The sequence below is a fragment of the Acomys minous genome (assembly GCF_964271855.1).
Source record: "Acomys minous genome assembly, chromosome: 5".
Lineage (NCBI taxonomy): Eukaryota > Metazoa > Chordata > Mammalia > Rodentia > Muridae > Acomys > Acomys minous.
Genome location: NC_140494.1, coordinates 7,666,669 through 7,680,651, shown reverse-complemented (window position 1 = coordinate 7,680,651; position 13,983 = coordinate 7,666,669). Strand labels below are relative to the sequence as shown.

Here is a 13,983-nt window from a genome sequence, read left to right as displayed (position 1 = left end):
GTTTTGGACAGAGTACTAGGATCTAGGAGAGTGTAATGTCTGCCTTACATTGGTCAAACTTTCAGGTATTTCATGGTTTGCTTGTTTGCTTTCGTTTTTTTTTTTTTTGTCCTGGAAATTGAATCCAAGTCCTTGAGCATGCTAGACAAGTGTTCTATTCAACAAAACCCAGCCCTTTGAACTGCTTTGTTAATATTTTTCTCCCTTTTTATGTTTTTTAATATTACTTTTTTGGTGGGGTTGACCCACTTGACGCTGCATGTGTGCAGGAGTCAGAGGACAACTTCCAGGGTCAGTTCTCTCCCTCAGGTGCCAAACCCCTTGCCCACTAAGACTCTCTTTTCCCATTGGATTGTTGAGTTTTTTGTTTGTTTGTTTGTTTGATTTATATCAGTTCTTCTCAACCTCCTTAATACACGGACCCTTTAATACAATTTTTCATGTTGTGGTGACCTCCAACGATAAAATCATTCCGTTGCTACTTCATAACTGTAATATTGCTAATATTGGGAATCGTAATGTAAATACCTGTGTTTTCCAATGTTAGGCAACCTCTGTGAAAGGGTCATTCAAAAACTTCCCCAAAGGGTCATTCAGCAACTGCTCCAAAGGGGCCAAGACCCACAGGTTGAGAACTGCTGGCTGGGTGTGTTGAGACAGATTTTCCGCTATGTAGCCCAGGCATCTTTGAACCGATAGCAGCCCTCCTATCACACAACTTTTTAAGTGTGGGATTACAGTGGTAGCTGAACACTAGGTGTGGAGGGAGTTTTTACACAGCAGAAGCAGGCAGCCATCTTCATGGATCTGTTAGACGTTCCCAGCACAAACCTGCTTGGAGCCTGTGACGTTCCAAGTGAGATGGGAAACCTCAAACCATAATTTAGCTCTGTAAATTCAAACTTAAATACCATTAAAAATCTCTTCTTGGAGCTGAGAAGACAGCTGGCTAAAGTGCTTGCCTTATGAGCTTAAGCCCAGAACCCACATTAAAAAAAAATAGCTGAGCACAGTGAGCATGTGTGATCCAAGGTCTGGGAAGGCAGAGACAAGCAGCTCCCTCACGCACATGGGCCAACCCACCTACCCTTCTCGGCAAGTTTCCAGCTAACCAGAGACTCTGTCTCAAAATATCAGAATAACTGACTTCTGGGGTATAACAACCAAAGTCATTCTCTGGCCTCCACACTCATGCATACACACACACACACATACACACATGCACACACACATACACACACACATGCACACACATACACACACATATATACACACATACACACATACACATACACATGCACACACATACACACACATACACACATGCACATACACACATACACATACACATGCACACACATACACACACATATACACACACATACACACATGCACATACACACGCACACACATACACACACATATACACACACACACTTTAGTTCTTTAACTATGTTAATCAAGTTTTCACTGCTAACATATGTCCATTGGGTAGACAACAAAAGTGCAAACTAGCACCAGCTAGAAACAAGGCATCTCAACCCACATAAATCACTCAGTATGTTTAATTGCTACTATTACTCCAGGTCAGCAGTTATTATCCCACAGGACTAAAAGGGGGGAAAGTCCACAACTGCCAAGTGTCGGATGTTGCACCATGGGCCACAGATATACAAAACTCAGCCCTGCCCTTGGGAACTTACAGAGTAGTAGACGAGAAGATGCCTTGAAATTGTTTTGTTTTGTTGTTTTTGTGGTACTGAGGAGGTAGATCAATAGTGGAGCAGTTTCTTAATCCTATTACTGAATCTCTGGTACTGAAGAAAAAGATGAAAGGGAGATAGGGAGGGAGGGAGGGAGGGAGGGAGGGAGGGAGGAGTGGGAAGAAGATTTGTTGAAAGTCTAAGCTGAAGATATGTAAACAGACAGGGCATCTAATCCACATGGGATTCAAAGATAGTTTACTGAACTCACAGCCTCTGAAGGCTCAGCTAAACTAAGGCAGGAAACAGCATCTAGCAGAGAAAGCTGGGGTGCCTACAGAAATGTGAATGGCGGGGTGATGTCCGGGAGAAGGCAATCCTGGGTGACGGGGTGTAAAATGAATGGGGACTGTGGCCACAAAGATACCACACTGCCCAGATGGGCAGAAACACTGTCACGGAAGATGGGAGGCCACAGTGAAGAGCTAGGATGTCATGCTGGGGTGACAGTAGCTCAGATCAGCTCTCCTAGGAGAGGGACGGCAACTCTGAGCTTCTGAGTGTTCGGAAGGCCCTGTAGAGGCCACATTCACTGTGGACCATGTGCTGGCAAGTTGACTGTGATGGAATGAATCCACATAGAAGTCGGTGATCACTCTCATGTGGGTCTGTGGATCTGACTGAAAGGAGGAAAACAATCAAGCCATACGGAAAAGAGTTGGCCAAGTTAGTGTGATTGGTTAAGTGGATGAAAGTAGGGTTAAGGATGAGGGGGGAGTCAGAGAGGGGCCCTGGGTTTCTGAGATAGAGAGGGTGGTAACCACCAGATCCTACAGCAAAATGTAAAGCGATGGTCTCAAGTAATATACTCTGTTAGCCACAAGCACAGCCCCTTTGGACATCCACGTTGTCAGACTCACTCAGCCTCTATATCTGTACCGTCCAGCCTGGAGTTAGCGTGGGTGTGGTGGGGAGTGCAGTGGGGGGGGGGTTTGGGGGGGGAATGTTACTTCTTTGGGTTCTTTCTCAGAACACTGAGTTGAATTACCAGTACACAGAGCCAGTTTTGGCCTCTGGAGAGATGGAGAACACTTGAGGTTGGGTTACACCAGGCAGGAAGGTAACAAGACCCCAGGTGGAATTTAAGGTTAGCATCTCAGTTAGGGTTAAAGTGCACTGTTCGGTTCACATGGGTGGGGACCATGTTGCTCTTGGTATACTATGACACAGGTGGCCGTGACTGAGTTAATCTTCTTCCAGGAAGAAGAGTAGAAGAACCATCTAGAAAACTAAGAGCAGTCGGAGGCCAAGAGAAGCTGGTGGAATCATGAAGCTCAAGCAAAACCTAAGAAGAGAAACACCCACTCAACTGTTGTCTCCTGGGTTCTAGAAAGTTCTGAAGCTGCCAGACATGGCAGCACATCAGGAAACTGCAACTCTAAGTTGGACTTCGCCGTTGAAGAATGGGATCTAACCATTTCTAAACAGCAGTTCTAAAGTCTTTAATGGGACAGAGGGACCAACGCACTCTGCGTGTTCTGGTTTTGTGTGTATATGTTGATAAGAACGAGAGTAGCATGGACACTTTTCATGCCATATATAATATAGGAAAGGTAGCTTTTAGGTTGACTTTACTGTAACCTCCCAGTCTGGAAAGCCTATTAAAGCCCAGCACAAATGCTCCCCTTCTCCCCCTCCCCCTCCCCCCTCCCATCTCCTCCCCTCCCCCTCCCCCTCCCCCATGCCCCAGCCCCCTTTCCTTCTTCCTTTCTGCTCTCCCAAGCTGATCCTAGCCACATGGCTCCTTTCTCAACCTCTGGTTGCCTAACTGGTTCTTCTGATTTCATCATTTACTGAGCAGCCTTTAAAACTCTGGGCTGGTGACTAGGACTCCATATGTTCTTAGCTCAATCCCAGACGGGGGAACCCCCCTTTCCATTGAAGCTTCAGTTTTGAATTTCTAAAGAACAGAAACTACGGCAGAACAACTTTTGGGTAACATCAACACAAAATGGGCAAGCTGCGGGGAACCATGGAGTTTCACTCTCCAGAAGCCTCTGCTAGGGTCAGTGCCAGGAATGGAAGGCTAAACCAGATCCTGGGGCGCAGATCACACTAGTCAAACGCTTTATTAACAGGCCACTGCAAGAGCTGGTTTCTTTGGAACTGCTATTAGTTGCACTCCAAATTTGGCCTGAGCAAATTTGATGTCTGCAGGTGAATGCACAAGGAGCAGACACGTACTTGGTACATATCATGAAAACACTGAAAAAGAAAGGAATGCTTTTAATGTTTACGGGAGAGAGGGAAGAAAGAAAGAAGCAGAGGGTTCTATACTAAGGGTTGACTATGGACTGCCTATCCCAGCCATCATCACATAACTGGCCCCCAAACCCCCCAACCCAGAGTCGCCAGGAAGCCTTGTGAAAACAGACTGTGGAGTCAGCCCTGTCTCTGAGTCAGTAAATGTGGAGTTTGGATTTCTTGCAAGCTCCTGGGCAGTGCCTTTATGCTGATCTCTAGACCACACTTTGTGAACCGCTGGGCTACCCTGTGTTGTTCTCCTCGTCCACTGCTGCCAAAAGCAGCTGGCTTTCCATCACCCAGCTTCAGAGGGCGTTCTTCTTCAATCTCTTGTACGAGATTTCCTCTCAAATGAGTTGAGTCAGATGTTGGAGTTTAACAGTATTTGGGGGAGTCATAAGAAGCTTAAACTATCAGTCTTCGTTTCTGAAAATGTTACGGAGGGAAAAAAGCAAAACCAAAACCAAAGGTCAGACAGGACTATTTTGGGTCTTTTATGTGACCAAATATGAATCAGACTTTTTCTATCTTTGGCCTCTCCTTTCCAAAATATGCCTTTGATTGGGAGGCGGGGGGTGGGGTTAAGTAGAATATCAAACCACTAATTTTAGAAAAGAAATGGAAAAATCCAACAGTTACAATCTCACTGAAGAGCTATGGGTAGAGGAAAACACCTGGGAGCCCAGCACTTGAGGCAGGAGGATAAGAGTGAGTATGAGGCCAGCTTCACCCACACGGCAAAACCCTGCCTCACCCTCCACCCTCTCCATAGAAAACCTTACTCACATAAAATTAAAATTTTAACATCTATCTGTGTACCACGAGTGTGTCTGGTGCCCAGGATGTAGGATTTCCCTGGAACAGGTGGTTATGAGCTGCCCTATAGGTGCTAGGAATTGAACCCTTGTCCTCTGAAAGAGCAGCCAGTGCTTTTAAACAATGAGCCATCTCTCCAGCCCCATTAAATTAAAGTGTGTTGTCATTATTCATTATGGGAGATGGGGTTATGGTAACAAATTTTTTTTCTTGATAATACTAAGATGTTTTCTATCCTTCATAAGTGTGTAGTGGAATTTTCTAAAAGCTACATGTGTGGTGTTGTAATAACTCTGTTGTTAACATATAATGGATTTATCATGTTGTTTATAAAAGAATTAATAAATAATATTTTTAATTTTTCTTGGTTTTGGTTTTTAAGATGATTAATATCGGTAGATACTAGTTAACATTAAGAAAGCCTTAGGGATCCTCAATAGGTTTTTAATGGTTTTAATATTTTTAATAACATAAAGAGCTGACAGATTATGCTAAAAAGCTTCTGCTTCCATTTCTGCTTGATTTCCCTCAATGACAGATTGTGACCCGAAAGTATAAGCTAAAACAAACCCTTTCTTACCCACAGTTGCTTTGGTCATGGTATTTATCTCCCAGTGACAGAAAAGTAAAATCGGGCATCTTTCTCCCAAGCTGATGACATTTTCCAGCCTCCTCTGCAGCCAAGGGAGGCTATGGAATTAAGTTTCTAACACACAGGGGTAGGAGTAGAAGCAATGTGTGTGATGTTGGGGCTGGGCCTTGCAGAGAACGCAAGCTGCATTTCCTCTCCTCCTCCTCCTCGTCTCACTAGCAGGCGCACGGCCTTGTGGGGGGAGCTAGAACCAACAGTGGCATAGAAGCCCATTTTATGTTTGACAAGGAGACAAAATTGAGGAAGTCTAGACATTTGCCAGATGCTAGGAAGGAGTTGCAATGTGACTGACTGCACTGGACTGTACTTTGGCTAGAAATACCACTCGGATTGAGGCCACTGACTCTTGCCTTCGTTGGGACAAAAAACACCATTCAGAGGAAGGATAGCAGGTTACCAAGAAGAGACTTGATACCCTATGAGCATATACAGGGGGAGGAGGTCCCCCTCAGGAGCAGTCATAGGGGAGAGGAATAAGGGGAAAATGGGAGGGAGGGAAGAATGGGAGGATACAAGGGATGGGATAACCATTGAGATGTAACAAGAATAAATTAATAAAAAATAAAATAAAAAAACCACCATTCACCTCTGTTTGGTCATCAGCTCTTATACATATGCTCTTCCCACTCCAAGTGTTTTCCTATGGTAACACTAGCATCGAAATCTTTTACTAGAGAGCAAGAAGCAAGACTTGACGTCAAGCAGACTCAAGTCACTACCTGTTTTGTGTTGAATGACTCCCTGCTTGAGAGTTCCCCTGCAGCAGGTAAGCACACGAGAGGAGATGGCATGAGTTCTCTTTCCTAATTGGACTACTCGTCCTTTACTTGTCTTTGGAAATGCAATCACTTTACAGCAGCCCTGAAGGATTTCTGGAAACGGTTGGCTCATATGGGGATATTCCCATCAGATAGAGTTCCTGGGTAAGTGGGAAAGAGAAAGCTGCTGAGTTTTCCAAAGCCCTTCCTCTTGTTTTCCACTCCTCTCTTCAAGAGGCGAAGGATAAAATGTGTTTCCCCTTCTGTGGAAATATCAAGAACTGGGGTTTTGTTTTTCAGTCTGGTCCCTCGGCCATACGTCAAAACCTTATGGGTGCCTGGACAAAGGTACTTGCTGCCAATATGATAGTTAATTCAGTGTCTGGAAATACAGATCTGATCCATTGGCTTATCCTATGAACTCCATATGCACATTTTTTTTTCCACGGCACATGCACAGGCACATACACATACATGAAGCCCTTATAGGAAGAAAAACTAGAGGCAGAAATTGAGGATACAGGCTTCATTATGTTAAGTTGGTCTTTGGATAAACCTGACACTACTGGTGACATAGAAGAGAGAAAAAAAAAACCTATGTATTTGGTGTTTTTTAAATTTGAGAAAGCATCTCACTATGCAGCCCAGGCTAGCCTTGAACTCGAAATCCTCTTGGTTCGGCTTCCTAGGATTGCAGGCATGCACCAACTCACCCAGCTCTAACTTTTATTTTTCTTGAGCCCTGAACTTCCTGTGTATGGAAGGATCCCCTCTAACTTCTGGTCCTCCTGTCTCCACCTCTCGAGTGCTGCGATTACAGGCACACACCACCATGCTCCATTTACAAGAGGCTGGGAATAAGCCGCAGGGCTTAGTGGAGGCTAGCCAAGTACTGCCACAAACCAGATTTAAAATAAAAAATCCTGAGACAGACACCAGGATATCCTCCCACTCTGCCTTTTTCTGCTCCTTCAAATTCTCCCACAATTAGAGTCCTAAATTCTGCCCCCTAGGCTCGCCGTAGAGCCCAGAAAAACCTGAACCCTAATGGTAAACACAAGTGAGACCTTCCGATCCACTTACATCGCGACGGCGGTTTGCAAACACCATTAGAACACCTACATGCCGAAACTCCATAGCTGGTGAGACCGGAGGCCAGGTGAAGTGCTGTGTTTCGGCTAGCAAATCTCAGGAACTAAGTCACGCATCTCTCTTATAACCACCCACACATGGATTTGGGAACGTAAAATCACTAGATGTTAATCTGTTGGGCTGAAAAACATTGCACCTGATGTGTGACCAGAAAAGCGGAGGAGCGGGAAACAAACAGAACTGGTTCGCTTCCTGCCCACTCACAGCCTCACAGGGAAAGAAAGGGGAAAGATTGGCTAGTGAGAGGGTTGAACCACAGCTTCAGTCTTCGCGGTGCTTCGTGATTTGTGGAGGAAGGGCAGGTCTAAGCTCCATTCCCTGTTAAACTGAGGCACCCGAGAACTCGGAGCTGTCCGGCTGTGTTTTGCGACCAACCACTACGAATGCAAGTCCTGCAGACCGGAAGTGGGGCAAGCAAGGGAGCATTGGAGACATCTCTCTGAATTTTCCTCTAGTAAATGTGGTCCAAACAAGATGCAGCGTTCCCATTTGCCCTATTTGTGAGGAAAGGCTACTTGAGGGTATGAGGAGAGATACCTCCCAGGGGGATTCATGAGGAAGGTGCTCAGGGACCTTGCCACAGCCCAGGTGGGTCTCCAGGTGGGCAGCGTCCTGGAGACTGATTGGACACCAGAGATCTGCAGGCCTGCTACACTCCCCGTCCATCATAAGGCATCGTTGACATCTTGACGCACACGGGACAAAAGTGAGGCTCCTGGCGCAGTGTGTGACTACCCACGGCCTTCTCCATCCTCCCTCCCCAGAGTGCCTAGTTGCTGGAATCCTAGCAGTAGGAAGCCAAGGAAGAGTGAGTGAGTGAGAACACTGAAGTCAACATTTTAAACCAAGTTCTAATTGAGTTAATAATCGACCTAAGAAATTATTGAAGTGGATAAAGGAAACAAACTTGAGGTGAAAAAAAGTCCAAATGAGGACAACATGTAGACCAGGAGCTTAGAATCAGATATTAACCACTACAACGCTAAAATAGGAGTCTCATCCTAAATCCTGAGGCCAACCTGGTCCTTCGTCTTAGGAAGAAAACACACACACACACACACACACACACACACACATACATACATACACACATACACACACACACACACACATACACACACACAAACACACACACAAACACACACACATACACACATACATACATACATACACACACACATACACACACACACACACACACACACACACACACACACACACACATGGTATTTTGCTCCACGAAGGACATATTTGGGACTCACAGCTATTTTCCCTTTCTTTTCTCTTCAACAATTCCCATTGCCAGAGACGTCTTGGGGTTAGCTGCTTTATACTGACAAAACATCTGCTACAACTCTGTTTTCGTTACTGTGATCAAAACTCGACGAGAAACAACTTAAAGGGAGGAAGGCTTGTTTGGAATTCCCATGATGCCACCCACCCTGGCAGACTTGGAGGGAGCAGGTCACATTTAGAGTCAGGAAGCAGAGATTAATGGGGTACTCAGTGAAATGGTACCACCCACATGCAGGGTGGATCATCCCTGCTCGGTCAAACCTTTTCCAGAAGCATCTTCATAGACACACACAGAGGTGGGTTTCCCCGGTGATTCTAAATCCCATCAAGCTGGCAATCATTATTAACAATTACAAATTCAAAGAAATCCGGAAAGACATATTATGGGGTACACTGGCTACAAGGAGAATTCATCATACTATCTCAAAGTAGGTATAAATGTTTGGTGGCCCAGTTGGGAAACACACTCTTTACCACACTTTTTTTTTAAAGGCACGTTTTCTCTGTGTAGCCTTGGCTGTCCTGGAGTTGCTTTGTAGGCCAGGCTGGCCTCGAACTCACAGTGACCCGCCTGCCTCTGCCTCCCTGAGTGCTGGGATTGCAGGCGTGTGCCACTGTGCCTGGCTTACCAAACTCTTAACCTCAGGCAAGGCCATATGATTTGGTTCAGCCAAGAAATGTGATAGATGCATGCACACCCATTCGGCAAGTGAAGCTTAAAGAGACAGCACCTGCCTTACCAACTACTCTTTCTCTTTCCTTGCCTCTTAAGTTGGAAGATAATCTTCTTTCCTACCAGTGTATCAGGTTTTGGAGACCATGTTGGAACTTCTCTTATAGCCAATTTTTGATACAATGTGGCTCAAACACAAAACACATTTGTGTGGTTATGAACCACTACTGAGAGATCTATGGTAATGAAACTCCACCTGGCTGATTGTGATCTATACACACACTTCCAGACTCATTCGGAGATTATAGCCGCCTCTTCCTCCATACTGCCTAGCTGTCACCGGGTTAGAAGATGCTATGCCACCTGCCGGGGGAGAATTCTCAACAACACTTTAACTCAGCTATGGATTTTGTATGCTATCCTACGGACCTGCCAGGCAAGATCTGCCCTTTGGTGCAATTGGTGCAATAGTGGCATTGCTAACTATGGGGTAAGCAACCACTTTATGAACAGATTGGAGGCCTGTTCCATCTAACTCATGGCTGGTACTGCAAACCAGGTCAAAAGCCAGGGGCCATGAAGGTCACGGGTTCTACTAGAGGTGCTACTGCTCCTGAATACTTACATTTATACCTATAGAATACTGCTTGGTCAAATTTGGTCATAGAATCTTCTTTTTGCAGTTACAAGCAGTTATTGTAGATATTTATAACTGATCAAAGCTCTGAGAATAAGAAACTGTTGACCTCGGCGGGGAGGGGGGGCGTGGTGCTTGCCTTTACTTCCAGCACTTGGGAGGCAGAGACAGGCAGATCTCTGTGAGTTCAATGCCAGGCTGGTCTACAGAGTAAGTTCCAGGACAGCCAAGGCTACACAGTGAAATACCAGAGAGAGAGAGAGAGAGAGAGGTGGGAGGAGGCTGGGAGAAAGGAGGGAGGGAAGGGAGAGAGACAGACAGACAGACAGAGTGTTGAATGCTCAGCCATAAATGGACATTTATCCCATCCCCTCCAAGGCTCGTGGAAGACCAAAGAACAGCAAGAAGAATAAAGAACGTAAAAGGCAGAGGATGGAACTGGGCGGAGTGTTGTGCAACACTTTGTTTTAGACCTGATGTGACCATTGTACTCCTAACCTCTCAGAAACTGTGACTACTTGCTCAAGACCTGCAGAAGGCCCATCAGCACTCCATCATAGAGAATAAGAGGCTCCTTGAGCATTTATAGATAGTTATTGATAGCTGGGGAAGGGAGAGACGTTTCCTTTAGTGTTGTAACTACTGGTAAGTTGCCCACACTCCTGCAATAACCCCTCACCCATATTCCTGTATGTAATCTTCTGTAAGTATCCTTAGTTAAATTCATTGTGTACATGCGCGCGCGCACACACAGACACACACACACTGTGTATGAAAATAGAAGGGAGGAACAATCTGTGATGAGAAAAGAGGTCATCAGCAGGAGTGGGCGAGGGGGGAGAGGGAGAGTAATGAGGGTATACATACATGTATTGAGTGTCATAAGGAAACTCATTATTAGATATGATAACACATATGCCAAACAAGAAATTATAGCTCCCTCATTGAATTTATAATAAGTCTGGCCTCAGTCACTAGTTGGCAGGAAAGCAAAATGTCTTATCTAGTTTAAGCAATTATAATAGACATTGCTGGGTCTCTAATTAAAAGAAATGCTGCATCCAGACCAGCAAAATGGCTCAGCCAGGAAGGGCACTTGCTGCCAGACTTGGCAACAAGAATTTGATCCCTGGCACCCACGTGGCAGAGGGAGAGAACCAATTCCCACGCTTTGCCCTCTGACCTGCATCTTCCAAGCAACATGGAGACAGGCGGGGAGAAGATCGGTCCCTTCCAGTTCCACCAAGGCAGAGCTCCCCACCCCCTTCTCCAGCCGCAAATGCTGATTTACCAGCTGGGGAAGGAAGGGTTTACACAGTCTTACGGATGGCAGATCATCGTGACGTTGGGGTGAGAGCTCGAGGCAGGAACCAGTGGAGAGGTGCTGCTTACAGGCTTGCTCCCCTTAGAGCGTCCGCCTACTTCCTTGAAGCACCCAGAACTACCTGTGTGAGGATGACATCGCCCACGGTGAGGTGGGCCCTCCCCTCCCCCATCACCCTCAATCAATAAAACGCTTCACAGACTTGCACTTCCTCAGCTGAGGTTCCCCCTTCCCAAATGACTCCAGCTTGTGTCAAACTGACACAGAAATGGACCAGCACAAATGCCCTTCGGAGAATTTCGTCCTGAAACTGGGAGATTCGTGCTTCGGGTGAATGCAGTGAAGGGAGTTGTGGCAGTTTGAATAAAAATATTGTTAGTTTGCTTTTTGTTTTTTAATTTTACTTTATCATCCCTACATACATACTTAACTATTTACGGAGGAAATGGAATGACATCCAGGTTGGCCGCAGTTGGAGGCACTGTTCTGGATAAAACAGTAGACTTCCTGTGGTCACCATCTGGATGGGTGATGAGTACATGGGCATAACTCTCTTGTTTTGTTTTCCTTTTTTTAAATTTTTGAGACAGGGTTTCATGCAGGCCAGGTTGGCCTCTAACTCTGCACAGCTGATGCTGACCTTCAACTCCCATCTCCCTCCCTGAGCTCACCAGTGCCAAATCAGGTTTATGCCGTTTGGAGGATAAGAAGTCAAGGACCTGCCGGGCGTGGTGGCACATGCCTTTAATCCCAGCACTCTAGAGGCAGAGGCAGGAGGATCCCTGTGAGTTCAAGGCCAGCCTGGTCTACAGAGGAAGTCCAGGACAGCCAAGGCTACACAGAGAAACCCTGTCTCAAAAAACCAAAAATAAAAATAAAAAATAAGTCAAGGACCCATGTACACTAGGCAAACATTCTGCCAACTGCTAGAAAGACAAGAAAAAATTAGGGAAAGAGAAGGAGCCCCTCACTTGGGAATCTGGGTAACGCTTTTACCATCCAAGAAGCAAGCATTCCAACACAACTGACATGTTGCTGACAGAGGAATATCATTCCTTTTGTGTAGGGATGTGTTATGTTAAAGTAACAATGAACCTGGTGTAAGCCTCAGGCATGCAACCTGGGGTGAGGCCTCCCTCATGCCTCCACTGGGCATTGTGGGAGAATCTCAAAAGGACTGTTAGCTCTGTGTAATAAAGGTGTCTTGCCTTCTGGGTCCTCAGCCTCTCGGCTGTGAAATATGGCTACCTCTTAGTTCTAAGTTGTGCTTTGCCTTTCTGAGATTCTCCCTCCTTGAACTCTATTCTGAACCCTGAATTTTAAAAATATCTTTATGGGGCTGGAGTGATGGCTCAGTGGTTAAGAGTGCCACCTGCTCTTCCAAAGGTCCTGAGTTCAATTCCCAGCAACCACATAGTGGTTCACAACCATCTGTAATGTGATCTGATGCCCTCTTCTGGCCTGCAGGTATACATGCAGACAGAACACAGTGTATATAGTAATAAATAAATAAATCTTTAAAAAATATATCTTTATTATGGTGGCACACGCCTATATCCTGGCACTCTGGGAGCTGAGCAGATCTCTGAGAATTTGAGGCCAGCCTGGTGTACAAAGTGAGTCTAGGGCAAGCAAGGCTACACAGAGAAACCCTGTCTCGAAAAACAAAAACAAAACAAAATTTATTACACCCCAGATCTGTACCATGTTGCCCAGTCCTGGCATTTTTTTTTTTTTTCTGCAATGAGACCATGAATCCCAGTTTGGCTCTAGAAGATTAAGGACACTTTTCAGGTAGCTGAGGGTGACACCAGGAAGCTATGTTACTGTCCCCCACACATCACTCACAGAATGTCATGTGACCCAAGCTGGCAATGAAGTTGCTGTGTACTAAGACTGGCTTCTGGTTCTTTTGCATTCACCTCCCATGTACTGGAACGCCAGGTGTGTACACTACCACGTCTGGCTACTTCTTGTTTTTTATATTTGGAAAAATGCCCATCATAAAAGAAGTGTTTATAATTTTAGCATACAAAATGTTGGTATTCGTTATGCTTTTATTTTTACATTTTATTTTATGTTTTGACCATGTGCATACAATGCTTGGGGAGACCAGAAGAGGAAGCTAGACCCCCTGAAACTGGAATTACAGATGGTGAGGCAGGCGCATCATGTGGGCGCTGGGAACTGAACCCAGCTCCGCTTGGAAGAGCATCCAGTACTCTTAACTGCTGGGCCGTCTCATCAGCTCTTTCATTGACTATAAGAGATTGGGATATGTGGCTTCTGATCTTTTTTCTGAAATTTTATTGTGCACATTTCATATTTATTGTGCCAATCTTAAACCTTTTTAGGGAAGAGAGGACAAGTACAGAGCGTTCGCCGTTCCCTACCGTGCCCAAGGGACAGGTAGCTTCAATCCTACATCTCTCTACGCTTTTTCCAAACAGGACCTGCACGTATTCTCAGCAGCACCATCGTGGTGATGGATTTGATTTAGGGATCAATAGGCTGAAACTCGGGTGTGTCTGTCTTCCTAAAGGCACATCTACACAAATAGGGGCATTTCTGACTGAGTACTCAGTGTTTTCCCAGGGCCAGATCTGGTCCTCCATAGCATGGGGCTTGTCTTAAAAATCCCAAGGAAGTTTTTTAAAAATTTAAAAAA

General features: G+C 45.4%; 1 protein-coding gene across 1 annotated transcript in view; it reads left to right on the top strand.

Annotated features, from left to right (window-relative positions):
* The window catches only part of IL2RA (interleukin 2 receptor subunit alpha), a gene marked incomplete at its 3' end in the record, with an annotated part of 42,117 nt that extends 38,698 nt beyond the window's left edge, over positions 1-3,419 (top strand). Inside the window, exon 8 of the mRNA XM_084783972.1 lies at positions 2,964-3,419. Coding sequence (XP_084640098.1) covers positions 2,964-2,988 — 25 coding nt within the window. The remainder of the gene's footprint in view (positions 1-2,963) is intronic.
* Between the last annotated feature and the right edge of the window lie 10,564 nt (positions 3,420-13,983).